This window comes from Engraulis encrasicolus, chromosome 3, assembly GCF_034702125.1.
Source record: "Engraulis encrasicolus isolate BLACKSEA-1 chromosome 3, IST_EnEncr_1.0, whole genome shotgun sequence".
Classification (NCBI taxonomy): domain Eukaryota; kingdom Metazoa; phylum Chordata; class Actinopteri; order Clupeiformes; family Engraulidae; genus Engraulis; species Engraulis encrasicolus.
In genome coordinates this window covers 49,191,793-49,219,712 of record NC_085859.1, presented here as the reverse complement: position 1 = coordinate 49,219,712, position 27,920 = coordinate 49,191,793, and the positions used below count along the sequence as shown (strand labels likewise).

Genomic DNA, 27,920 nt, shown 5'->3' with positions numbered 1-27,920 from the left:
AAAAAAAAAAAAAACGCATTGACCTGTGCTGTGCTCTGACCTAGCTGGCTTTTATAGAGTTGCGGTCCCTTCGACCATACGACCATTATCTATGTTTGCTGTAACTGTAACACTTTGTTTTTGCTACTTTGTTTATTCGGTGACATTCCACAGACAGAATGCGTCTAAACCGAAGATTCTAGAGCCGAGCTCTCTGTCTGGAATCTTTGGTGTGTAAACTTTGTTTTGATGCCATGACAACCAACCGAGACGCCATGTAGCCTAGATTGTCAAATTGCTTGGTAGAAAAATGTCCGACGATTTCAGTGCCACTGTTTTAACAAGAAACGCGCCTTCTTTTCCTTGGTGAGATAGCACATTTTTAAACCATCAATATCGTTGCATTTTTTGTAAATAACGAGAAAATGGACTTGTAGAACGTTTGAGCTCCTGCCACGCTAGATTCAGATTCTGCCCATCCCGTGAGAGCCAACATGCTGACAGACGGCTCCATATAGGGCTCTGACAGAGGGACAACATCTAAAAACAATCTGTATGGACTGTGATAATTCGACTGTACTTTTGCTCCTAAGAAAGAGGATGCTGCATAATGATAATTAATCCATTTTAAGTACTTTCTAATCTTTTATTTTAACTATTTATTGCTTAATGAGCACGGAATGCTCTATTTCGTTGTAGGCCTTGCTACAATGACAAAATAAAATAAGGGGTTCTAAATGCTCTATAGATAAACTTCATTCCAAAACACAGTCTCTGTAAAGATTCTCATTCATCCATGGCATGACATTTAAAGGAGCTAAGCAACTGCTCTTGTCTTTGGTGCACTAAAGCTCCAGACATACAAGGGTTGGACAAAATAATGGAAATACCTGTCATTTTGCATCTGTCATTTTTGCTTCCACAGTTGATCCTGTTGGATGTGGTTCATCCTTCTTGGTGGTATATGCAGACATTACCTTGGATACCGTAGCTGATACATCACAAAGAATTGCTGTCTCGGTCAAAGATGCAAATGTTACATGCGCACCAAGAATGTCTCCTTTTTGAACTTTGATATGTCACCCATAATGTTGTGTGCATTGCAAGATTTTGAGCAAAACTGTGCTCTTATCCTGCTAATTAAATCTTCACTCATCACCTTATTGGTGCAATGTGCAATTAATGAAGATTAGTCAACAGGCTGATCCACTTGAGCCATGTAACTTCACACTCTAAAATGACAGGTGTTTCCATTATTTTGTCCAACCCCAGTAGCTCACGTGACTAGACCTTTTCTCGAATTCATAAAATAGTAGGGTTTGCCCATTATGCATGCTTCGATATTCATCATTCAACGTTGTGTAGCGAGGGTTTCAGGCTTGCAGCCTGTGAGGGTTGCTGGTTCCCGACACTGCCAGTTGGGTGGGAGGAGTGATATGCCAGTTCTCTTCCCCCATCCTACCAACACCGAGGATACCCTGGGCATGGTACTGTTTTGTCACACTGCTCCCTTCGCGGCACCTGTTGGGATACCCACATGCATGATGAGTGAGCCCTAAATGCAATTTCACTGTGTGCTATGGAGTGCTATTAATGGCAATTACAATTGAAGTAACTATCACGTTCATGTTTTACAACAGGTACAAACAAAAGGTGTTCTTCAAAGCAGAATCCAAGAAGAAGAAGCAGCTGTGTGGGGCTCTGGATGGTCATCGTTGGCGCTTTGTGAACGCCAGGCTAGACGACTTCAGGAATGGATACCCTTTAGAAGCAGCAGCTGAAGAGATCTTTCTTCCAAGCCAATGTAAAACAGCTCCCATAGTTTTTGGGAAAACTGGGTCAGCGTCATCATGTCCCTCATTGGCGAAAGCGAAGAACAGGTTGCCTCCGCTCTCCAAGGAGCAGGTGTGCTTCTCCAAGGAGAACCCGCTGAAGCAGATGCGCAGTGAGCAGGTGGAGGCCGTGGAGGCCGAACTGAGGAAGCACCCCCTCGCTCTCTATCCCCATCTGGAGACTGGCATGGCTGCTGAGGTGAGCAGCGAGGATGGACAGGACCAGGGCTGAACTGGGGACCAGACCAAAGGCCAGTCTTTGAGGAAAGAAATAAATAAATAACCCAACAACATAGGCCCCTTGGCCCACTGAAACATGGCCCATGTGTCAGATTAGCAGACCAGGCTGCCCCCCCCCCCCCCCCCCCCAAAAAAAAAAAAAAAAAAGCCCAAACAAAAAAACACACATTACAAATTTGCACAAAATGACACAATTTAATTTCATGAGTCATAATTTATTACCAAAGGTGACAACATCATTTAATTTAAAAAGTCATAATTTATTACCAAAGGTCATTACACAGGGGGGTAACTTTTGGGCAATGTTGCTGACAATGGGTAGCCAGGTGAGACACAGGGCAACAGAAAATGTGCAGCAGTCAACTAGATAACAGAAAATCTATTGCCAAGGTGACAAAAACTGCAAAGATGGATGTCGAAATTTGCTGCTGTTGCTGTTGACCTGTCTTCAACTTAAGTAAGTTGGCCTATCAGGCTCTGTGTAATGTCAGAGTAAGAGTAGAGCTATGGTAGTAACGATCTTTTCAATGACTTATGCTGCGTTCCACTGGTGGAGCAGTTTGCATTATGACGCTACATAGTTCGCAAGCCTATCTGTAATGCATTGGAAGGCCTAGCTGATGAATGTGAATTATTCCAATCCATATATGAAGTGTTTTTTGATACTATTAAGAGATGTAAATGGAATGAATAAAATCAACTCACCCAATCTCACCTGACCCAATATTATTATTTTTTTTCTCACATGCAGTTGTTTGATGAAGTGCTTTTGGTGCTGGATCCTGATATGGACATACAAAGGACTTTTGGGCATAAAAGTGAGAAAACGTGTCAAGATGTTGGTGAGTCAGAGAATACTCCACAGGAGGAAAGGGATGGAATGGTGGCACCTGTGAATGAAATGCAAGTATACCTTTCAAGTGCAAGTATTAACTCTAAATATCTATGAGAACAATTGAAGAGTTCAGATGCAAAACCCCCTAAGTGCCTTTTCAGAAAATAATCTTAATTCATTTTTATTTAATACAAAGTTATGAAAATTGCATATTTTTTATTTTATTTATGTAATATTACTATTTATATGTATAATCAAGTACATGAATGTAAACCAAACCAACAACAGGGTTCTCTAAAAATATAGAAGTGCAGGTCTTCAGAAATGGAGTTAGGGGGTTTTGCATCTGAACTCTTCAATTATACAATAATCGTATCCGGATCAAATACGTTTTCAATGTCCTCTTTTCTTGGCTGGACTTGCTGGAGTACCTTGTAGTCCCCCAACAGCACTGTTGGCATACTAATACTCCTCAATAGGTGTGGAATCTTTGGCACGCAGGCCGTTTATGGGCCGTAGGGCTGTCTTATTTGGCCCCCGATATCATTTTAATGTTATGCAGTTTCACATGAAATATGACATGTTTTATAAAGCCACCTTAGAAATGACTATATTGTTAAGGTGGCCACCTTCAAAATAGGCCTAGTGCAGGGGGAAATCCTGGTTTGTGTTCATAGAACATAGAACCCCCCCTGCCTTAAGGGTATGATGCTTTTATGCAAATGGCAATAGAAGAAATCAAGGACTTTACGGTTCTATTTTAAACACTGCACGTTTTCTTCTCGCCCATGCAGACCAGCAGAGTCTAAAAAGAAAAACATTTATAGGACGACCTTTAAAGATACTCAGAAATCTTGGGATGATGAAGACCAAGGAGTGAGCGTGAAAGGCCTGCGCTCACCTTCTCAAGACGAGGACATCAAGAAAGTCACTAAGAACTTTTGCGACTGGGTTGCCTCTCTTGTAAGTGTCCTGTTAGGAGGATGTTTTCTATATCATCCAGTGGTAGAAATCGTCAATGTGCAGCCCTTTTGGAGTTACTGTAAAGCTGACATTCACTCATGGAAGAGTAGAAATCTTTGGAAAAAACATTGTGTTTTCTATGGACATTAAATGGGCCAGATGAATGTGTTGCTTTCATTTCACTTTGAAATCTAGTTACTGGAGTGAAAGCATACCAATAGTATCAAGTTCAAACTTGAGTTCAAACTGTAGCCACCATTTAAAAATGAAAAAAAGGGGTAAACTATTGAATGCCAGCTGTTCAACAAATGAAGAGTTCAGATGCAAAACCCCCTAAGTGCCTTTTCAGAAAATAATCTTAATTCATTTTTATTTAATACAAAGCTATGAAAATTGCATATTTTTTATTTTATTTATGTAATATTACTATTTATATGTATAATCAAGTACATGAATGTAAACCAAACCAACAACAGGGTTCTCTAAAAATATAGAAGTGCAGGTCTTCAGAAATGGAGTTAGGGGGTTTTGCATCTGAGCTCTTCAAATACATACATGTATTTGGTTCTCGATCTCCTTTTAATAACCTACTAAATAAGCACTTAAAAGTTAGTTCATATACAGTTTAACGATATTACAAAAATCAACTTATTGGACATTATCTCCATAGTGCATGTTTCCAGAATAACAGAAATATGTTTACAAGGGTCATTGTGACTAAGGGCAGTCATGGGTGAGCGGTTAGGGCGTCAGACTTGCATCCCAGAGGTTGCCGGTTTGACTCCCGACCCGCCAGGTTGGTGGGGGTAGAAATCAACCAGTGCTCTCCCCCATCCTCCTCCATGACTGAGGTACCCTGAGCATGGTACCGTCCCACCGCACTGCTCCCCATGGGGCGCCACTGAGGGCTGCCCCCTTGCACGGGTGAGGCATAAATGCAATTTCGTTGTGTGCAGTGTGCAGTGTTTACTTGTGTGCTGTGGAGTGCTGTGTCACAATGACAATGGGAGTTGGAGTTTCCCAATGGGCTTTCACTTTCACTTAAGAAATCAAGAGAGATGCCCAGCTTCATGAGTTGGGATTGCAATACTGTCTTCAATTGTAGTGTTACAGAGTTTTCTGCAAGGCATTTACAGTCTTAGTTCAAATGTTGAATGGTGAGAGAGTCACATAGCAAACTGGTTCTTTTCATGAGGAGACCGTCGCGTTCCATCTATGCACCATACATACAGTACTGTACATACTCCACTCTTCAAATGCAGTATGTATTTTACATCTCCACAGGGTGGTAACTCCAAGAACCTCACTGAGTCCACCTTACTGGGACTATTTGTCAGCGGCTATGAGAAAAAGCCATCTTTGATCTTCCCTATTGAAGTGGTGAAGCCCAGCAACGTTCCGGAGGAGCTGCGGGGCTCGGGGATGGTACAGAGGAGGATGCTGATGACCGACTTGCTCCTCAAAGACTCGGACACTCACGAGGTTTGTTAGTTTGGGTTGCTATTTACAATTAAGCAACTGTGGTTATGTCATCAATACATGTAAAAAAAAACCCCATTAAACGATTGAACGATTGAAGGTGGGACATTATGAAAAGTATTTAGGCCTACTGCAGTATTTTCTCAACAAAAACTGCTGCCTTTCCCCCCATGAGATAAAGTGATGTCTGTAGTCCTGCCTGTTTTCGCTGACTGCTGCCCTGTAGAAAATACTGTATTAGCATCTTGGCTTTGGCTTTGCTGATTTGTGTCTTTGACCTTGAGACGTTGACAGAGAAACAATTTAGAATTCAATCACAATTGTGCTGTTTCTTGCACTAAAGCCTTTGGAGAGAGTGTCCAGTAAAGCACATTCAAGTCTGGTTTAAAATAAAGGAATAAGGTATTTTTTTAATACCATCAAGACATTTCTTTTTGTAGTTAGTTTTTTGTTTGGTTGTTGTTAGTTTATGTTGGTTGAAAGAAAGAAAGAAAAAAAGAAACACAAAGAAGAAAGAAAGAAAAGAATAATCAAAACACTTGGGTTGCCTCTACTGTTTTTACTCTAAAAACTCATGTGTTACAATATGTAAATCAAAACCTAAAAATATAAAATCTTAACTTTAGGAAATACAATCAACAAAAAGTAACATTCCCTTTCAAATGTATTAGATAGATTACGTAATACTCTCTTACTACATGTTAAATCTCATTCTCAAGTGATAAGACCAATCACACTTTGAAAACCTAATGCTTGTAATTTTCCACGTTCAGGCTGGACGCAGAAAGCTCAAATATGGGGCATGGTACCTGGACACTAAACTGTGGAAGGCGCGGCCAGCTAAAGAGCCACTAAGGGATACGTTTGCTCTGGAGGAGGACATGTTTTTCCCAGAGAAACCTGGTCCACTGGTAGGTTAAGACAACTGCAATTTTCCTTTACTTACATTAACTGAGATCCTGGAAATGCAGGCAAACTGCACACAATTCACAAGTCTAAACCCCCGTCTTCATACTTTCACCCAGATTCTCCAGCTTTGTGCACAGAGTCAGGGTAGGGGGGAGGGACTGTGATGCAGTGCCATCACTAGGGTTGTGGGTATGCACTGAGTGCCATACCAAAGAGCCTGTCCCTTCCATGTCAAGTGCTTGTTTGGTACCCTAGAAACCTGGGTGGGGTGACTTCTCCCATTCGCTACACGGACACCAGTGGAGTTTAATCAAGTCACCATTCATTAATCAGTTATGCTTTTGGGCCTGGCCAGTCCACAGATGACTAACATGTTTTATTGTTGAGTTATAAGATTTCATGTTTTGGTTTTTGGGTGTGGCCAGTGGCAATGGTAATGGAATATAGAATATAATAATAATTAAAAAAAGCAAAAACATCTCCTTTATCCTACATAAGATGTTGGTAAGTACATATAGCCAGAGATGAAAAGAAAGATGTTTCCTTGCAACATCTACTTTTTAGTTGCTCAGTTGCTTCCTTCCCACATTATGGCAACCAATTCAACACAATAAACCAGAGGTAAAAAAAAAGTGCATAGACACTTTAAATCATTCTAAAACATACACATGCTCCAGGGAAACATCCCCTACCTTACGTTTCACAGCCTTAATCCTACAGCAAGTGAAACTCTGTACTAGCTAGCCAAAGATGAAAAACATCTCCAGGTAACTTTAGTGCAGATTTCACAGGGGGTGGGCCTGGGCTCTTCACAGAATTAGAGGAAGGCAACACAGCGGGTCAGTGTTCTTATAAACGTTTTGCCACAGCTTTCTTCACTAAATGCACGTTTTGTGCTCTCAGTGGCGCCCCATACTCCAAACCTCGAGAACCACGAAGACATTTCTTGACTGTGGCAGTGGCAGTACTTCAGCACCACGGCCAGCGATCTCGCCAATATGCTGCGTAATCTAACTACAGTATCTCAGCTTCTTGAGTGCAGTGGTCTGCACGGATCCCGTGACGCACTTTGATGATCGGTCCACCACGTGGACAGCAGCTCTTTTGCAAGAGCCGCACGATCACGAGAAGTCTGTTCTCCAGTGAGAACAAAGATGTATGCATATATGTGCTTAATCCAAATTTCAAAGAGTGAAAGTAATGAAATTAACCTTGAGAACATTGCTGTCTGTGTTGCATGGGCCTAAAAAGAGTCACACAACACTGTAGTAAACTTTGAAGTTAAGAATCTGCAGTTATCCTTCATAGCTGCCAGGTCAATGACACTTCTACTGTGAAATTCCTGCCAACAGAACCCATTTTTTTTGTTTCACACAAAATAGTAAGGTATTGGTTCAAATGTGACAAAGCTTTTGCTCATAGAAAACAAGATCCCAGCACCTTGTGCCTCAACAGATGCATTTCTTCCCTTGAGCAGGACGATGAGCTGAAGCAGCTTCATGGAACACAGGCATTGAAACAATTCATCACCAGCAGAGGCCTCAGAACACCCAGAGTAAGAAAAGACGTGTGCACTCAAATTCAGTAACAAGAATTTTATCTCAAGAATTGTAACTTTTTATTCTAGTGTAACCCTAGTCCAAGATACAGTTTTAGTCAATAAATAAATGTTTATGTTCTAATAATATTACTAACTTTCATAACTCTTCTTTGCCAAGTTCCTCAAAGCGGTCATGACAGACGGGGACAGAGAAAAAACAAGCAAAGTAGTTGACAAAACAACGCTCATGCCAGTGCAAAGAGGAACACATGCGCTCTCGGCGTGATCATTCTTCAGTAAGGCACAAAATGGTGGCCCGGATAAGGAAGAACAGAAGTAACGGTTGACCATTTTGTTTTACATTTTGTTTGGTTATCCCAAGATGAATGCAAGAAGCCATTACTTTCAACTGAAATAAAATCTATGACATAAATGTTATTACATCACCTTTGTTGTTCTTCTTGAATGTGCTACAGGATTCTTTTTACATTACGGTCCTGTCTGCTATGAAGAGACATGCAGCATCTGGCATCTTGTATCTACAGATTGTTGTTGTAGCTGAATTTCACAAACTGCTACTATGCAACCAATTGTATCCCTGGCACCCTCCATTGACTGTACTTTCACAGTAGTCCAAGGTGACAAGCACTGAGTTGACTGAAGACTAGCCTCCTTACTCTTAATGGGCTTGCTATATCGACCTCTTCGCCATATTTGGAAGGAGGAAGAAGCAGCCATTAACCACTGTTTACAAAAAAAGGTAACTTTAATAGTTTGAAAAGCATAAACATCAGACCATTGGAACAAGGTTGAATAAAAAAGGCACCAAGTTGACAGTCCCACACATGTAACCGAACATACATTCACTTCCGCACATACACTCGAACATACACGCACACACTTCACTTAACAAAGGAGTAGTCTGTTACACAACTGAAATGTTCATTTCATGAACTGTCAGAAGACTGTCTTGTGCCACTGGACTCCTGCTCCTGTGCTCTGCGCCCCTGTTTAAGACCCTGCAAAAATATCAAAGAGGTTAAACTACGTATAGTATTTGGGCAATAACAAAGAGTATTCTTTACTTTTTACTGTGTACATCCTTGAAAACATTCACAATGTTGTTCTGGAAAAGTAAGAGAAGCCTGAATAAATAAAATGACCAAAGCATCTGGGAACATACAAGAGAGGCAAACCTAGTCCTTTCAAGGTGCACTGTGTAATAATTTTAGTAGTTTCTTTCCTGACTCCATGCTGCCCGTTCACAAATGTTACCTTTTTCAAAAATACTTACCATCACCATCAAATTGTAAGTATTCATTATGACTGGGAAAATGGCACTTTTCATACATGAAAAGGGGGATCTTCTCCATGTCCGCCATTTTGAATTTCCAGAAATAGACATTTTTAGCTGCATAGTTTACTGTACTTTGGTCAGACTAATACATATTAGTTTGTTAATTAGTAAATATTCATGACGAGATCAAACTTTGCAATAGGCAGCCCAGTTCCAATGAGCAGCATAGTTGCAATACCTACTCTGGCCACCCTCCTACACAGTGCACCTTGAAGGTGCTACAGTATATCTAAACACAAATCCTACTGTGCACATACCAGGTAGTATCCTGTGTGGTAGCCACTCATATACCACGAAATCAGCATGGCACCAAGGGCTTCATTCTCTTCGATAATGTCAGCGATCATGGGTGGTGGTGGAGGAAACATCTAAACAGCAGGAGACAGTAACAGATGATCACAAATCCGCAAAGACTTTTTCTACGCCCATTTCACACAATATGTTAACCTACGTGGTTGATGTGATGCTTTCCGTACCACACAAATTTTCTGCTGTGTAAAAACCTTAGCTGAGCTTGAAGGACTGAGTTAGTTTACATCTTGCAGAACTAGTTAGGAAACATGCACATCCACCTCTCACATTCTGGCTGCTGCACTAAGGAAACATTGAACCAGTAAAACAAAGTGAAATCAGAAAAAACAAGATCTGGTTTTGATTAATGTTGTGGATTTTATTTATGTTTACATCTGGCCCGGTTTAAGTAGAGTAGAGCCTTGTGTAAAGTACAGTCTACGGCGGACTTCTGCAATACCTGCTTGTGAACAGGGACATAGCATCAAATACTTTGCCCTGTTGATCCCACATTTATACATTATAAAACAAAAATCTGAGTCCCCCCTGCCCGATATGTGGGGCCCTGGGTGTGACTATGCCCTGCGTTTACCCCCCTATTTCATGGCACTTACCGGGAGAGGAGCAGGTGGAATGAATGGTGGCGCACAACCATGCACCTGTGATCTGCGGTCAGTAGATTTCTTGCCTTCACTCTGACAGACAACATGGAAGAGAAGCACAACTAATGAAGATGTGATCTCAATGAGATGGCAAGAGAGAAGGCTGATGAAAATGCAATGTGTCTTATCCTTAGAAGGTGTTAAGTATATAATCAGAAGGATGTAGCCTTGTCTGTATTTTTTCAAGGAGCAAGGAAAACACTTGCACTATTCTCTATTTTATTCATCCTGATCGCTTATTTGCCGCACATCACATGCATAACAGCAGAGCCGTACACCTATAAACGGCTCTGCATAATACAGTGGCGCCACCTACAGGACCAACTAAGCAACAACGTTTTGAACGAGCCCTTACTCTTTCTGATTTTGCACCCTTTTCATCGCCTGTAGGTCGGAGGTCCTTCAAATTGTGCTCTTCTTTGTTGCCATAGTTCTGGTAGACGACTACACAGGTCCCACTTGACTGATCGATAGACTTGATTGTGGCTGGATACCAGTTTCCATCCTCTGTCCACAGGGCACAGCAAGTGTCTCCAACTTTCCACTGCAATAAAATAACAAGTTTTAAAAAGATTACCTTGCTTCTAGTTGCTTGGCAAGAGCATTCTCCACCTTAACATATCTGGTCTAGTGTTTTCTATATAATCCAAGAGAAAAGGAATTAAGTCCGCAAATACTGCTTGTCTTCTGTGAAAATGTAGTAGCAAGAGCACAACGTTTCGACCTTCAGGTTCTCTTCATCAAGCCTGACATGCCTGACACAAAACCCCTTCATCAAGCCTGACACAAAACCCAACATGGACATGCCTAAATAAAAACAGATCATAGGTGTAGGTGCCAGTCCATGTGACCACCCAGATCTGTTTTTGTGTTTAAACAATCTGTTGGAAGAATAGCACAACATGGTATAACAGTGCCAGTTACTGTCAGAAACGTTTTCATTATAATTTTACCTCTCTACTTGAGAATGCATTGCTCTTTTTCCTGCTACTGTTCTTTGTGGTGTTCTTTCGCTTCTTTCCAGGTTGTTTGCCTTCAGGATTCTCCTCTCCTTTGAGTGCATGCTTAAGGGTGCAAGGTAATAAAATATTAAAACACAAACACAAATCATTTACTCTTGACCAATTCATGTTTTGAAAAGAAAACTTTTATCATACTCATTTTGTACTGTGAAATTCCATACTCTGAGGAAGGGATGGAAAACTTTCATGATGAGGGCCATGTTTTTTCATCGATTCCATTGGAGGGCCATATGCAGTTGGTTGCTCACTGACTGCCAATATTGTTTGGAAGGAATAGGTGTGTGCTCTATCCGTCAACAGTATACAGTAATAATAACAGTTTGATTTAGTAGGGATTTCTTTAAGAAACCTGTTCTTTTGTTTTACGTTTTTTAAATCTACGGTCTGCAGAGTGTGGAGGCCGGCCGCATGTGGCCCCCGGGCCTCCAGCTGCCCATTCCTGCTCTGAAGACCACCTAATCCATGCTGTTCATTTCTATATTATCTTAGATCAGGGATGTCAAGCTCAGGCCCGGGGGCCAAATTTGGCCCGCGGAGCCATTTTATTTGGCCCACGAGATCATTTCAAATGTGTATAAGAGTTGGCCCACGAACACCATAACTGTAGACTAGAGTATTAAAATTTGAACATGAAAATGTGTACATCACAGGAATATGAGTGGGCCAAGGCTATTGAAACAACTTACAAATGCAACAGAATATGTGAAGGCACATTTGAACTATGATGGGAATCTGTTAAGACATACATTTAAACATGAGCAATTTTAGTCCATTTTTGTTCAAAAAAAATATTGAGTTTGGCCCATGACTTCGCTCCAGATTTTGATTTTGGCCCTCGGTCAATTTGAGTCTGACACCCCTGGCTTATATAAAACCAAGAGGCACTGGTGCAGACATTTCTACAGCCTACAACAGTTTCTCATGGTCATCCCCATGTAGGCAAGCTGGTGTGGGATGCAGGCTTTCATGAACTTGTAGGAGCTTGAAGTTCTTGTGTTGTGTGTCTTGTTATCAATGGGAGTCCTTGGGAAGTCAATGATGGCAGTGGCCTACCGCAACTCGCACAAGTTAGTTTTGAAGTGCATTTACCTTAAATGAAGCCACTGCTTTATCATAAGCCTTTATTAGAGCAGTGTCGTCCCAGATGTCAGAGTCGTCGCTCTAGAAAAAATAACAACGTGTGCTTGTTATTCCAAGAATCCCAGAAAACAGAAATTTAGCTCTTTACTAGAAATCAAAGCTTTACTTTGATTGTCTGAAGGCACGGGACATCCAAAACCCAGATACAATACAATTCGAATGAAAAACAAAAGGGAGAGTGTGACACAGTACACTTACTTGGGCTGCTCCTCGCGAGAAAAGCACTTCATCGCGATCATTTTCCATTTCGGCACTCGGTAAAATAGACGTGTGCTTTAAGCAGCCGAGTTGATATTATAGGCGTTATGTGTTAACGTATAAATACCCTTAACACAATTACTATAACCAGACAACCTTCTGTGACTCTTCCATGATGGTTGTGAGCAAACCACTCCGTTTGTTGAGCGTTCGGCGCTTTTTTGATGACGTTTCATGACAGCGACAGACGTACTGCTAAGCAACAGAGCAATCAGGCAAAACTGTTCTTGTCAAATGTTTTATCATGGAAAACCCACGTGTATCTGGAATATGTATTATGTCTTTAGCAACGTCTTGTGGTAAAAAAGTACCCTACGGAACACATTACTGATGGGTGAGTGATTTTACATTCAATCACCATCACCAGATTCCATCATCACCACCACCATCAGCTTGTGCAGTAATGTGCAGAATGATGCTGATGCATAGAGTAGACCCAATGAGTAGACCTAATGACTGATTTTGCCACAAACTCGACCACAGAAAGGGCTATTTGCTTTCCTTACAGTTCTGTGGCCATGCACTTCTAACTGACCATATAATATCTTAAACTTCTTGAGTCACACTGCTTGCTGCTTACAATAATACAGTTTCACTGTTCTTCTAAAAACTGTTCTGATCAAGGAGGTCTACTGTATCATTAGTTCTGATTAAAAAGAAAAAAAAAAGCTGAATAGGCCTAGGCTACTGAGAAGTTGGTAGTCAAGCTCCAGATAGCCTATTTTTTGTGTTACATTTCACAGCAACAGACAAACCTTTTGGGTGTCCACTGGTATGTTTCAACAAGCTTTCATCATAAACTTCCCTGGCACAACGGGAATATCAGATAATCTCTTTGCAAAGCTACAAAGGTAAGCCAGCCACATGCCACCAATCTGTGTGGCGGTTTGCAGAGCAGTTCTCTCTCTCTCTCTCTCTCTCTCTCTCTCTCTCTCTCTCTCTCTCTCTCTCTCTCTCTCTCTCTCTCTCTCTCTCTCTCTCTCTCTCTCACACACACACACACACACACACACACACACACACACACATGCCATTCAATTGGTTACACCCCACTATCCACATCAGATTTAGTGGATTGTAGTTTTTGACACCCTATAAACCAGCTTAACAGTGGCCAGAGTGGTGGGACACCCACCCTTACCAGGTTTCTGTAGAATTTTAGTGCCGTAGACTATGACACTTGGCATGCCATTTTAACCATAGACTGTTCTGTCTCTCTCCCTCCTCCCAGTTAAAGGTCTCAAAATAGAGAGATGTGTTTCAAAAGAAATTGAGCCATTTGAAGCAGTAGCAGAGCAAGGTGGGTATGAGGAAACATTTCCATTTAGTTGGTTACGGCGGATTCATTCATTCATTGCATCTTCCTTTGTTTATTGTGGCCTGTAGGCATATTAATAGTCTAATTATGATGCTGCAATATATGATGAATAGAGCGGACAGTGTCTGACAATAAGGCCTTTTTAAATTATTATCAAAACCGCCTTAGCACTCAAGTATCATCAACACACAAATTAACACCCTGTACCATCATTGCAGAACTAGAGCACACAGAGGACCATCTTCAGACCAATAATATCTCAGTGAGTTTCAATTATTTTTCACTTTTATGTTAACATAATGTTGGCATATGGGTAAAACGCTATTTTGATGTAATTATAAACACTTCAATAATGTGTGTTTTTCATAAACATCTCTAGCTGAAAGCAAATGCTCAAATTCCCTACAATTGAACGGTTCCGTACAAAAAAGCCACATACTTTACATTATGAATGTGGCCCACATTCTTAGGTGCAATATGCATGCATTTGTATGTGCTTTCTATTAATACTAATGGTGTAAATTATGTCAATGTGACCTATGCCTTTATTTTTCCACAGCTCAACACAAGTGCAACACTTTTACGCTTCATCATTGCGTCAGGCTATGACCAATTTGTTTCAGTCAATGACCTAACCGTCAGGCCTAGCAGTTAAATAATGTTATATGTGTGTTCCGGAGTTTTGTATTATTTATTTTATGCAACAATTTAGAACAGATTCTTCTGGTCTTTCGTATGTTCTAGTTAAAAACAAAACAGCTACAAAAAAAAAACCTACCACTTAGAAGTTAGGCTGTTGTGTCTTCAGTAATATTATGTGTAATAACTTTACTTTATAACTTTATTTTATTAATATATTTTTATTTATAACTTTATTTTATTAATATCCCAATCTCTACCCCTCTGATAAGTTTAATGTTCAGTGTGGTCAGCTGGAAAGAAATAAAAAGTGCTAAAACTTTTTTTTACTTCAAGTTAATGTTAACAATAACTATGAAAAAAAGCAGTTTGTGAGTGGCAAAATAAATGTTGATAATGAACAAAGCATTACAAACTGTGAACTTAAGGAAATATTTGTGGTATATTCTAGGGCTGGGACTCGATGTTTTTAATCGAATTAATCTATAGGCTTTGAAATTAATTAATCGAATTAATTTCATTTTAATATCTGACTTGAGAACAGTGAAAAACATTTTTTTGAATAACTACAATAAATAAGCTTAATCTAAAAATATTGTTCATTTTTAAAAGAAGAGAGAACTCTTCTCAATTTCAGCAGGCTGTTCACCATCAGGCGTAATACTGCCCTCCACTGGTCTAATCCAGAACTATGTAGCTATATTATACAGCGATTATTTAAAAAAAAAAAATTAATTAAGTTAATTAATCGAATCGCGTGATTAATTATTCGAAATTAATGCGTTAATGTCTCAGCCCTAGTACATTCTGATCCAGACAATAACAGAGATTTTAAAAAGCATTTCAAGTTACGACAACCAAAGAAAATTTAACATTTATTCACATGAAAAAATAGTGACATACAAAAACAGCACTGCATGTTAGAGTTCCTTAAGAAGTCACCTCTAGCCCTTTTACATCGTCAGTAGTGTTAAAAAAAGACCTCACATTCTAAACACACCAAATCTGGTCTTCTGGATTGGAGCGTTGAGGGCAGCACTTAGACTCAGACCCAGGACGAGTCGCGTGTCAGCAGGGTCAATAATTCCATCATCCCAAAGCCTGAGCAAAAAAACAAACAAACAAACACAAAACAAACAATAAAACAATTTCACTTTTGACGCATATTAAGAAGACTCGAATATGCAATCGGGTGTAGAACAGCATAGTAATGTTGAGAAGCACACTTACTGTACACCCCAATGCAATCTACACTACCTGTATAATGCTTTGTATTATGTTTGGAAGCTATGAGTGCACATGCAGATTGCATGTCCCACACTGTTATCCAGTGGCTGTTTTAGATTAGCCGTTCCAACCAGGAAATCCTGTTTTGGTTGCAAATTGGCGATTGAAAATGCTTCAAATGCATCAAACCGAGCTATGTCTGTACACAGTCATTGGTCAAAAGGGTCTAAACATCACGCTGAAGTAGAACAGGCTTCACACTACAGACACAGACAAATACCGGAACGTCCACAGCAAAAATACACATCAATGGTCATCTGCATGGGCAGAAATAGTAGTAAATAACATGATGAATGATACCTTGCGCTGGAGTAGAAGGGATTTCCTTCCTCCTCAAAGCGCCTGATGATTGGCTCCTTCATGGCAGCCTCCTGCTCTGCCGTGAACTTCAAATCAAAGCAAAATGCCAGTCAGTCAGTCAGTGTTGCATTGTTCGTCACAGAAGGGCAAAATGTTGTTGCAAAGCTACTAAAAACAGCCATACAACCACACTTATACATAAGGTAAGCGTACCCATTAAGCCCACCAAAATCTAAATTTCTTTATTTTTCAATCATCTTCACACAATTTTTTTGTGAAATGATTTCTTAAATAATAATATTTACCTCTCTTCTCAATGTTTGTCACTGAGTTGATGAATATTTCAAAGTACAATATGAAGATTTTTTACGAGAAAAGTGAAAAGTCTGAATGGGCTTAAATGGTACCTTTGGTACCATTTAAGCCCACTTGTGTTCCAAATAAGCTCATATTGTTATTTCTCTATGAAAATACCTGGTGAGGTGTGTGAGCTGAGTTTAAACAGTGTAGCCTACATGGCATAAATGGTTTCAGACCAAAATATTCTTCCAAAATGAAAGATTTGGTCAAAAAATAATGCATAAAACCTAATTAAATATTACATCATATGTTTCATAAAATTCTTCATCCAAACACAGAAATTTATTTTTTCTTATTGATTATTGTTAGTTCATTACATTACGCCTTTTTAACCAACAACTTGAGATTGTACAGCACTTTTTATGTTCCTCAAAAGCATTTTTGGGTTAGCATGCATGCCAGCTTGCATGCATTTCAATGGGGTGTACCATTTAAGCCCACCTAGTACCCATTAAGCCCGCCTATACAAAAAGCTATTTTATGGAAATAATCAGCTCCACAAAACATTTCATGATGCATTTCTTTAAAGATCAATGCCAAACAAACTGGAATATGCTTAGAATTCATACCTAACCACCTTAAGTCTTACGGTAGAGTAAGATAAAGATGGTGTGTGGTTGTATCAAGAGAATATCGGCGTTTGCTCGCTCATAAAACACATCTTTCCATTTGAAGGGAAATGCTATAATTTAGTAAAACACTGCATGTATATATATATAAATCATTACATTTACCTCTTAGTTCACTAAATATGAAAGTATTTTCAAAACATTTGACTTAAACTAGCTGAAATTCTATGATTTCTGACATGTCCCAAAACAGCAAAGTTTTGAGGCAACTTCTTGTCAGTAGTCCTGAGACTGGATTCACTTGGACGGGGATAACTTGACGATAAAAAATGTGATTTGTTTGCAATAAAAAACATTTTGTCAGTTACTAAACCCTTTAATTGGATAGGGTGATGAACAACAAAATTCACCTTTTCCCGTTCTTTAAATTGACCTCAAAGTTGAAAGTGGGCTTAAAGGGTACATGGGCTTAATGGGTACGCTTACCTTACTACATCACTGTTATGCTCCTACTATTATTTTATACTTCTTACTTTTGTGTTATTTCTGTGTTTGTGACAATAGAAAAGTACTTAAAATGGCGGATCTTATAGGCGTTTAGAGAAACAAAGCAGAAATATTTTACCCCTGGATGGCACACTAACGCTAGACGAGGGGCCATTGGTTTCCCTGGTATTTTCATCTGGGGCAAATCTTAACTTGCAAATTAATCATTTCCATTAAAAAAAAAAAAAATAATTTACTGTACAGTGGTTAGCCTTCATCTGTACAGTGGTAAGCTTTTATTCCTATACCTCCTTCCCTTCTCGTTTCTTCTGGTCTTTTGTAATGGTGGCCAGAACAGTAGCAGCCTGCTCCCCTCCCATCACAGAGATTCTGGAGTTGGGCCACATGTACAGGAACCTGGGGCTGGAGAGAACAAAACAGGGGGCAAAAAAAATGCCGGAAAGCATTTAATTAAAATAGCCTATTAATAATTCAACACTGAGCCTGTTTATATGGCGGCAATAATCGGGTTATTGGAATGAACAGGTTATTGGAAAACATTTTATTGCTGTTTATATGCTGTCCGTCGGTTGCCTGTGTTCCACTAAAGTGTGTGACACGAAGCTAGAATTTAAGGCTTGTGATTGGCTACTTATCCTTCTAGAATGTCAATAACCTGATAATAACCCAATTATGCTGGATACATGTCTTGAAAAATCAGTTTATTAGCCAAAAACCTACCTGTGCAAATCTGATTTGTCATAAACCGATAACGGCAATAAACCGATTATGAAAACTGTTTATTCAGTTTACATGAGCGCTCGAATAAACCGGTAACTCCAAAAACCGATCATAAACGGTTTATTGATGCGCATATAAATGGGCTCAATCACTGGGGTGATCACAAATAGAATGTAACTTCAAAAAAAAAAAAAAACATATTACCTGTACGCCCGTCCACACATGCCATAGTTCCCAGCTCCGTACGACCCTCCAATGATAACGGTGAATTTGGGCACGTTGGCACAGGCTACGGCAGTCACCATCTTGGCACCATCCTTAGCGATACCTCCCGCCTCGTACTCTCTTCCCACCATGAAGCCTTCGGGACACAAGAGAAATGTTATTTCACTGGTCAAAATAAGAGCATGCTGGCCTGGCAACCTGTGAAAGTGCTGTATACACATTCTGTAAATTAACTGGGGTGCTCAGTTACCTTTGAGGGGCATTAGTCTTTTTATTTTTCTTATATTAAAGGGCATTGGAGGGCTTATGATGAGGTGAAGGGGGCATTTATTCAAAAAAGTTGAAAAAAAAAAAAAAAAACAGAAGAAAAGAAAAAAAGAACCACTGCTGTAAAATTGCTTTTTAAAGTGGGTTTTTTTCCCCCAAAATAATTGCACATAATAATGGCTTAACGGTTCATGGTATGACATGCACATCTATTTTCATGTATTTTTGTGCTAAAATGTAATTTGCAAAAAGTGGTAGCTAATCTACAGTATGAAGGTACTGTATATAAAACCTGCACTTTTACAATATGGAGCATTGGGGATGGAAGAGAAAAGTGTTTTGTTTAAAAAGTATATGGATCTAAAGAGATATGTCCAAAATAATTGCACACAGTGATGTGTCAGTGATACAAATCTATTTTATTGTGTTGTGTAAATGGTATGATAAGGTGCTGGTGCTGTATACAGGTGTTGGTGCTGACGGTGCTGTATAGACAGAACCCCCACTGAAGTTTTTACCTGTTATGTTTTGAAGAAATATGAGAGGAATGTTTCTTTGACAGCACAACTCAATAAAATGTGCTCCCTGGAAAAAAAAAAGAATGTTAAAAATTACTGTCCACTTGGAAATGTCATTTTATCTTGTTTCATGACAAGCTATGCCAGCTCGATACAGACAGCATGTGAAGCCAAATGAGCCATGAAGCAAGTGAAAAACCAACAGGTTAAGCATCCAGACATTAAAAGGAATATGGTTAACAGTAACTGTGACAACTGATTCTGGGGGTAAATAAGTAGAGGTGTGCTGGCATCACACGGTCACCTTTTTAGCCGATTCTGAAAACAGAACTCCATTGTTTCCAATAATGCCAACTGGGTATCCAAATATCCTAGAAAACCCTAAGGAAATAAATAGAACAATTGCATATTAAAGAAAATATAATTTTGATCTTAAGCGAATATATTTTTTAATAACATATAGGCATACAGACTAGAAATGGTCACAAATGGTAAAGGTCATGAATAGTGCTTAACTGATTTCAATGATCAATGCTGCTATACTACAAAGTTATTTTTAATTCTCATTGGACTGAGCTACCATAAAATCAATTACCACCAACACTTTGTCTTCGTGGCAAATTATTGTCTTGTTATGCATACCTGTTACGAGAGTGTCTCCATAAAATGCCTTGAACTCATCAAATTTACTGCCATCCACAATTCTGGCGATAACCTGTAATTAAGCAAACAACATTATTTATTGAAGTATAAAGCATAAAGAAATGAATGGGACTTCAGAGGCAAATATACCCGATCTACCAAACCCACTGACACAAAAGCCTATTTTCTAGTAGTTCAGTTCAAATTTACAAATTTTAAACAGAATGCTAACTATTGATTAACACCATAGTCAGTAAACTTAGCAGTGTTATGTACTGGCCGTTCTTTTTCCTGTACAAAAACATCTTTCACTTCATGAGATCCCTCAGTCCCTCGTAGAAACTTAGTAACAGTAGTTAACATTATGCTTTTTACCCCAACCCGGACTCTTTGTTTTATTTTGTTTTGTGTCGTTTCTATTATTGAAAAATAAAAATGGGGTGAAAAAAAAATCTGTGTTTTGTCGTGTATTTTTCCACTGACGTATGCACTTTGGGTTTTACTATTTTAGCTACTGTGCCCATCTGATAATATGCATCTTAATTGCTCATAGAATCAGTCAGAGAAAATGGTTATTGTAATACTGTACATGGTTAAGTTCTTTCGTTAATTGGAAGGCACCCCACAGCAACACAGGAATGGTAGTTGCACATACCTCTCTAACGTCAAAGTTTCTCTTCAGGTTTTCTCCCACAATACCATAGAGCTCGTCAGCAGGGAAGAGGGGAGGCTCAGTTGGTTCCACGGTCACCTAGGAGATAATTCGTTACAAAATACACATTACACTGTGCTCAAGCTGCTCTCAGAAATAAACATTGGACAGAATGAAAGGGTCAAGGCTTTTATCGTAGATCAGTGTTTTTTTTTCTTTTTTTTAAAAGGTGCACCGTGTAATATTTTTAGTAGTTCATTTCCACAATCCATGCCATGCCATTCACAAATGTTACCTGTTTAACAAATACAGTACTTATCACCATCAAATTCTAAGTAATAAGTCAATATGACTAGGAAAGCACTTTTCATACATGAAAAGGGGGATCTTCTCCATGGTCTGCCATTTTGAAATTCCAGATATAGATATTTTAGCTGCAAAACGTACTGTACTTTGGTCATACTGGTAAATATTAGTTTATTACTCAGTAAATATTCATGAAAAGATCATATTTGATTGAAAATAGGCAGCACAATTTCACTGAGCAGCACAGTTGCAATACCTATTCTGGCCACAATCCTACACAGTGCACCTTTAATATTAGGAGAGATATAACAAAAACCTTCACAAAACTTAAATATAAATTGGCCTTTTCAACAAATGAAGTCAACATCGATATCAACAAGCATTCATTAAAAATATTTAGATATAGTAGCTTTACTCACATCAATATGTTTCTTGTAATTGAGATTTCGCACGGCTTTCCTTGCCAAATGTAATGCATGGTCATCATCCAAAGCATAGTGGTCTGTTACTCCAGATTTTCTGCGGCAGAAAAGCAATACCGTTTTAGTTTTTTACATTTCAACTTGATTTTCCACATCATGCATTTAAATAAGAGTACTGCAAGAGTTCCATCAGAGATTTGATGGGCATCAAACCTGCAGTGAAGATCTGCACCTCCCAGGTCCTCTGCGGATACCTCCTCCCCTGTGGCAGCCTTTACCTGTTCAACACAGCACAAGAAACAAGTATATCACTCTTTACCTGTTCAACACAGCACGAGAACCAAGTATATCACTCTTTACCTGTTCAACACAGCACGAGAACCAAGTATATCACTCTTTACCTGTTCAACACAGCACGAGAACCAAGTATATCACTCTTTACCTGTTCAACACAGCACGAGACCCATCTACATCATTCCTTACCTGTTCAACACAGCACGAGAACCAGGTACATCGCTCTTTTTATCCCATAGAGACAATCATTTTCACACAAAACAGCCTATTTGTCCAAGGACAGCAGATGTTGGTGACTTGTGTCTCACCGAGTGTCACATACAGTGGACATACACGTATATTTCATCCCCATCAGGGTGTTACACTGGCACCTGCCAGCCAGTCGAAAAGCGGGTAAAACTTGGCTGTGGCCAGTTAACATTTCAGCATCACTCACAAGCCATTTTGGCAGGTAGCTTACTCCAGCTTACCAGGAATGCTATATCAGAGTAGACTATATTCTGTTGTTTGCCCATTGTGCATCAACTGGGGGTACCACAGATGGTACACAAGATAATTTCACACGTGACCTGAGGAAGGCCGACAGGCCGAAATGTTGTCACATTAGAAACTTGTTTATTTAAATCGAGAGTGTGCAGCACTTCTCTCCTCTCACACAACAAAGACACAGATCATCATAGCACATACAGGCACATAAGAAAGACCAACACAGAATAATAAGCAATACAATGTGGTGGCCTACCAGAGGAGGGCCGCCCAGGAAGATGGTCCCCTGCTTCCGAACAATGATGCTCTCATCAGCCATAGCAGGCACATAGGCACCTCCTGCAGTGCACGAGCCCATCACCACAGCAATCTGTAATAAAATGGATTAAGTAATGCATCTGCACCCTTTTTTCCCTTTAAAAAAACATTTGGGGGGGCTTTTCAAGCCTTTATTAGTATTTTCCCCCGAGGTAGGACAGTGGAGGAGAGACAGGAAGCGAGTTGGGAGATGGCCGGAAAAGGACCCATCTTTAATAATTTCCAGAACATAAACGAAAAAACAAAACAAATCATGGCCATCCTCCAGTGTTAACCGTGTAAGCTTTTAAAGTCTAATTTTTAAAGATGATGCGTATACATGTAGGAAAAATGTTTGTTTGACAAAATAGATTTACCTGTGAACAGCCCTCAGATGAGAGTCTGGCCTGGTTGAAGAATATCCTCCCAAAGTGGTCTCTGTCTGGGAACACGTCAGCCTGCCTGGGCAGATTGGCTCCACCAGAGTCCACTGACAACACATAATCATAAGTCAAAGGCAGAACCAATGGCATTGCAATGAAAGCGGATGAGGGAGAATCAAAATGATATAAATGAAGACATTATGGATAACATTGTGGATGATCAACTTGTTTACTGAAAGGAAATCCCTAAGCTCTTTCAATGACATGAGAACACAAATATGGGGGATGGAGTGTATACAGTAATAACTATTCCATGTAAAGCATTTATTACATCTTTATAACATTAACTAATGCATATATTATTAACCCAGTTTCTTTTAATATTTCTCTTCAGGAAATCATTCAGAGACAGTACATATACAGTACATATCTTAATAATATATTTGGACATAAAGGTAGAGCCAGTTTTTTAGGGCGCGGGCAGCGGGGGCATAATGCCTTGCTCTAAACAGCCTCACAAATGTGCCCAAAACAAGAAGCAAACCTCCAGGCAAACCTCCATTAATAACTCAGATTAAATAGTTTCCTTCGAGTTTACATTGCACTTTCCTTTAATTCGGAATTGTGAAGTGTTAACATTTTTTTTATGGCGGAATTACGTTTTATTCAGATTTAAATGTAATCAATTCGGAATTAAATGTCCCATGTAAATGAGGTTAACAATGTTTACACAATGTTTACAACCAAGACAAGCAGACTTGCAACAGGTCTTCAGGAAGCTTTGGGTTCCATGAGGGATTTGGGATTGGGGGTGGGTGACATTGACATTGACTGATGACAGTTCAATCCAGTCTTTGAGAAAGCCGTTAAATGATAATCACAGGGGGGGGGGTCTTCTGCTCATATATGCAATCTAAGGTCACGCCCTAGACAGTTTTGCTATCACGGCCCAACTCTGACCTCATTTTGTCCTTCTTCCCCATTTCTCATACAAATCAAACCCAACTCTTCTGGTTACTCACCCAGGTAGATGCATGGTAGGTGGTTCTGCTGTGCAATCTCTTGAGCACGGAGGTGTTTTTTCACAGTAACTGGATAATAGGTCCCACCTTTCACTGTAGCATCGTTTGCTACGATGACACATTCAACCCTGTGGAGTACAATGACGTGATGTTACGTGATATGACGTGATGGAGTACAGGTGGTGATATTACAACTTAATTTGAAGCGGACAGAAGAGCTCTTCAGAGAGTGGTCAGCACAGCTCAGAAGATCACCAGCTGTCCCCTGCCCTCTTTAGAGGAGTTGTTCTCCTGTCGCTGTCTAAAGAAAGCCAAGCAAATCATCAGAGACCCCTACCATACTGGACATAAACTGTTTGAGCTGCTGCCATCAGGCAGGCGTTACAGGGTTCTGGGTACAAAAACAAACAGGCTAAAAGACAGTTTATATCCAAAAGCAATCTACACACTTAATTTTGCACAGCTGACTTTTTAAAATCTGAATTATTTTTATGCAGTATATATATAGGTTTCTTTGTTGATTTTTAAGCACTGTGAGCATCTGCACTTTACCAATTTCGTTGTACCTGTACAATGACAATAAAGTTTCATTCATTAATGTGTGTTTTGAAAAAACTGTATACTTGGATGTAAACATATACTGCAAGAACACATTTTCAAGTACAAAAATACACTTGAACTGGCAAAATGGACGTTGACGAGTGAATCCATCCGAGCGGCCATTGTTGTGTGAAACAGTTGCTGCCTTTCATTTATTTTTCCCCTTCTCTACTACGTTTAAACTTTGACAATGTTACATCTCTGAAAATATTGCAATCATGATTGGTTCGGCTGCATGCCAGTTTGGGAGCTGTGCGAATTTGAAAAGCCACCAAGATCCCTGAGTATCTTGCAAAGCTTAGCAGAACCACACGGATCTGGCGAGAGCCAGGTTACAAAGTCATCACTTTGATTCTCTTTTGTTGAGCTTTTGAAGCTGTCATTCTAAAATGGAAAGAGTTAAACAAGGCCAAAACAAGGAATGTGCAGAAATTTGCCTGAATAACCCTTCAATTAATCACTTTTGATACAATGGCCTATGAACACATCCTATAAACACAGACCCAAGTTACTCAAAACAAGATGGATCCAGTTCAGTTAGGTTTCTTGACTTCTTTATGCAAATAAGCTTCATATTAATCCATTCCATATCTTTTAATGGTCAGAACGCTGAGAAAGCCATTTAAAGGGCATTGTACTTTTGTTGTTGTTGGTCTTTTTGACTTTACTTATGATAGGACAGTGAAGGCGGTGACAGTAAGCGAGCGGGGCGAGAGAGACGGGGAAGGGCCGCCAAAGGACCCGGGCTGGGAATTGAACCTGGGTCAGCCGCATGGTAGACGAGTGCCCTACCGTTCGGCCACGGCAGGACCATAAAGGGCATTGTACTTGTGCTTCTGCATGAATTCCTTCTTGGATTTCGAGCAGAGCTTAAAATCATTGTCCAGCTGAAAACTCCAACCTACCCAGGCACAGCTTCACGTTTGTGACTGACTCAAGCATTCTTTCAAAGAATCTGCTGACACTGAAAGGGATCACTATTGAGGCCCTCAAGTTTGATGCGATTTCCAGTATGTGTGCTTGTCACAAAGCCTCATGATGAGATTGTCCTCCCATCAAATTTTACAGGCAATAAGTACTTGTCATAGAATTAGAGTAGGTTTTTTCCCCCCATCATCTATAACTCTCCTTGTTTTGACCACATTACACTCGCTCATTGTCATCTGACCACAGTATGATTTCCCACGTTTTACCATTGTTCACCTATGCCTATCAGATACTGTTCTAGCATACCATCTTCCTTTTCACATGGATTGTTCCAATGGATTCGTACTACACTTCAGACTATAGCAAGAGACTGTTAAAACTTTCCAAATAACACCTTGCAGCTTCTCATAACTCACAGCAAATGTGTTTTTTTTTTGTTGTTGATATTTTTATGGGCTTCTTGGGCCTTTATTTCGGATAGGACAGTGAAGGTGCGACAGGAAGTGAGTGTGGAGAGAGATGGGGTAGGGTTGGGAAATGACCCCGTCCGGACTCGAACTGGGGTCCCCATGGGCATGCAAGCCCAAGTGTGGGGGGCTTAGCGCGCTGCGCCACAGCACCCCCATAAATGTAGTTTTTAGGTCAGTGGAGATTTGTTTCCCAAATATTTTTTATATTCCAGTTTTATTTTTGCGTATTAAAAACCAGTGTATTAATGCCATTATGCAATTATTAATTAATGTAAACACACTCACTACGGAACCCTGACTCTCTTCAAACGGAGATAGCATATGTCAGAATGACATGCTTATAACAGGTGGCGGCAACTCTTGAAGCCTCATGAGCCACATAGGCTTGTAAGAGGATTGAGTGAGAGTGATGTGTTTAAAAAACAACTGACTAAGACTGACTAAGACCCAGACTCTCTACAAAAGAAAAAGCTATGAGACAGAGAGATGTGTTTGAAAACAACTGACCCCGACACTCTTCCGATTCCAGTGATGATCCCTGCAGCAGGTACCTCGTCTTTACCATATAGCTGGTATGCCGCAAACTGAGAAAACTCAAGAAAAGGCGACCTAAAAATAAAAGTATAAGAGTACAGTTGTACAATTCCCATTTTCTGTAATGTTTCACAGAGAGTTGTTCTTCAATGAAAAAGTTTTTGTACATACTGGATATGGACAATTCTGTTGTAAAATGTAACATATTTGACAATTAACTGTTATAGTTCACATACAGCGCTGTGTGATGACAACACAACCATCTCTTAGTCACAGTGAAACCATTCTGATTCTTTCAACAGAAAGTAAGCAAATAATGCAATACACAAATATATTGGATTTTTACGGAGTCGTCTTGTTAGGAGCACAGGAGGATCACATGCATGATGAGCATGCTTGTGTAGGTAATTCAGTAGTTGCATAGTCATGGCAATAAATGCAAGGAATGCCACTCTGTTCAGTAAGACAATACAAAGTATTGTGCAAATTGGTGTGATCCTCTTGTTTAATAATCTGCAAAAATTACCCTGGGTCCAGAAGTCTGTCGATGCGTTCTCTGGGAAGAAGCTTTCCCCTAGATGTGTGCAGTTTTCTGGCTTTTTCACCTCCTCCTATGAACAATAAATAACAAAGGCTTAAACATTTGTGCAAATACTAAATTGACATAGAAATTAATAGGCATAAGTTATTTAAATATCCATATATGATCTTGTAGCCAATTCACTTGATATGATACTTGTAAAGTGGATAACACTAATGCTCTGTCCTAGCAGATTTTTTATTATTATTATTATTTTTTTTAAAGGGCACACATACAACTTGATAATGCTGTAAACATCAGAGCACATCTCTCTCTCACACACACACACACACACACACACACACACACTTTTCCCCAGCAGTGTGTAATTACGAGCAATGCAAAAAGGTAGATGAAGAGGTCAGTTCACGGTTTGACCTTCTGGGCAGCACGACAAATACTAGAGCAACATACCCAGTTTGATTTTCTCTGACCTTTCCTTTAAGTCTTTGACGAGTGCTTGCATTCTTTCATAGTTTTCCTGCAAAGAACAGTAAACATCAACCAGTTAGTTGTGTAATCAATCAACAGTTTGTATTCAATGTCAGCTACAAAAACAGATCAGATGATTGGGCCTTCGGGCATCCTGTGGATCTGATTTGTGACACCTTGTACAACCCATGAAACATAGGTGGTCTGACATTATTGTACTTGTCCGAATAACCATCAATATTCCAAACATTTGCGTGGCGTTTGCTAACCAAAAGGCTGGGTGGCTAGTAAGCTAAAGGACAAACAGAGCGAACCTACTTGATAAACTGGAGACTGTACATCGGGCTGGATGCCCAGCGTGGCGACATTGTCTGCATGGTAAAGTCTCACAGCGGCTGGAGAGCGTCTGAGTGCAGATAAGGCTACTGCTGGCCGTAAAATAAGCCGAAACATTTTAGACGTAGACTGTCAACTCTACGACTGTATGTTTGTTGGGCCACTACGAGCTGTGCGAGGTCTTCGTCTTGCAAGTAACTCCAGCATTCAACTTCAGTGCATTACCGCCACCAACTGTTTGGGGTGCGGTAGTAGCAGTCAAACGCGAAGCGCAATGTACTCGTACCAATCATTGACTCGTACGCTTGTCTAATAACGGC

The 27,920-nt window shown here is 39.8% G+C and overlaps 3 protein-coding genes and 1 long non-coding RNA gene across 4 annotated transcripts; 2 read left to right on the top strand and 2 right to left on the bottom strand.

Annotated features, from left to right (window-relative positions):
• The first annotated feature begins 207 nt into the window (after window positions 1-207).
• zgc:158260 (uncharacterized protein LOC571389 homolog) lies at window positions 208-8,215 on the top strand. The gene is made up of 8 exons (XM_063195609.1): window positions 208-345; window positions 1,620-2,010; window positions 2,803-2,954; window positions 3,681-3,849; window positions 5,134-5,331; window positions 6,102-6,239; window positions 7,715-7,792; window positions 7,956-8,215. The coding sequence occupies exons 1-8, from the start codon at window positions 290-292 to the stop codon at window positions 8,061-8,063; spliced, it is 1,290 nt and encodes a 429-aa protein (XP_063051679.1). The 5' UTR covers window positions 208-289; the 3' UTR covers window positions 8,064-8,215.
• A 309-nt stretch (window positions 8,216-8,524) lies between these two features.
• Window positions 8,525-12,543, bottom strand: smn1 (survival of motor neuron 1, telomeric). The gene is made up of 7 exons (XM_063195610.1): window positions 12,448-12,543; window positions 12,199-12,270; window positions 11,041-11,151; window positions 10,443-10,631; window positions 10,040-10,120; window positions 9,392-9,502; window positions 8,525-8,796 (listed from the first exon to the last, which is right to left on the bottom strand). The coding sequence occupies exons 1-7, from the start codon at window positions 12,493-12,495 to the stop codon at window positions 8,725-8,727; spliced, it is 684 nt and encodes a 227-aa protein (XP_063051680.1). The 5' UTR covers window positions 12,496-12,543; the 3' UTR covers window positions 8,525-8,724.
• A 200-nt stretch (window positions 12,544-12,743) lies between these two features.
• LOC134446270 (uncharacterized) lies at window positions 12,744-14,504 on the top strand. Its single transcript, XR_010034391.1, has 5 exons — window positions 12,744-12,841; window positions 13,251-13,358; window positions 13,739-13,807; window positions 14,044-14,087; window positions 14,385-14,504. It is a non-coding gene; the product is annotated as an uncharacterized LOC134446270 (long non-coding RNA).
• Window positions 14,505-15,326: 822 nt separating this feature from the next.
• On the bottom strand, window positions 15,327-27,803 carry mccc2 (methylcrotonyl-CoA carboxylase subunit 2). Its single transcript, XM_063195608.1, has 17 exons — window positions 27,583-27,803; window positions 27,247-27,313; window positions 26,779-26,863; window positions 26,226-26,327; window positions 23,722-23,849; window positions 22,694-22,806; window positions 22,276-22,389; window positions 21,453-21,517; window positions 21,237-21,336; window positions 20,515-20,610; window positions 19,860-19,932; window positions 19,522-19,598; window positions 19,218-19,284; window positions 18,412-18,568; window positions 17,775-17,889; window positions 16,052-16,137; window positions 15,327-15,565 (listed from the first exon to the last, which is right to left on the bottom strand). The coding sequence occupies exons 1-17, from the start codon at window positions 27,715-27,717 to the stop codon at window positions 15,448-15,450; spliced, it is 1,698 nt and encodes a 565-aa protein (XP_063051678.1). The 5' UTR covers window positions 27,718-27,803; the 3' UTR covers window positions 15,327-15,447.
• Between the last annotated feature and the right edge of the window lie 117 nt (window positions 27,804-27,920).

Coding starts and splice junctions, on each gene's coding strand:
- smn1 (XM_063195610.1), bottom strand. CDS start 12,495: ATGGAAAATGATCGCGATGAAGTGCTTTTCTCGCGAGGAGCAGCCCAA. Junction 11,152..12,198: donor AAGCAGTGGCTTCATTTAAG/GTAAATGCACTT, acceptor TGCACCCTTAAG/CATGCACTCAAAGGAGAGGA. Junction 9,503..10,039: donor TTCCACCTGCTCCTCTCCCG/GTAAGTGCCATG, acceptor CCTGCTGTTTAG/ATGTTTCCTCCACCACCACC.
- mccc2 (XM_063195608.1), bottom strand. CDS start 27,717: ATGTTTCGGCTTATTTTACGGCCAGCAGTAGCCTTATCTGCACTCAGA. Junction 21,337..21,452: donor GGTGCAGATCTTCACTGCAG/GTTTGATGCCCA, acceptor TTTCTGCCGCAG/AAAATCTGGAGTAACAGACC. Junction 20,611..21,236: donor ATTACAAGAAACATATTGAT/GTGAGTAAAGCT, acceptor ATTATCTCCTAG/GTGACCGTGGAACCAACTGA.
- zgc:158260 (XM_063195609.1), top strand. CDS start 290: ATGTCCGACGATTTCAGTGCCACTGTTTTAACAAGAAACGCGCCTTCT. Junction 346..1,619: donor AACGCGCCTTCTTTTCCTTG/GTGAGATAGCAC, acceptor GTTTTACAACAG/GTACAAACAAAAGGTGTTCT. Junction 7,793..7,955: donor GAGGCCTCAGAACACCCAGA/GTAAGAAAAGAC, acceptor TTCTTTGCCAAG/TTCCTCAAAGCGGTCATGAC.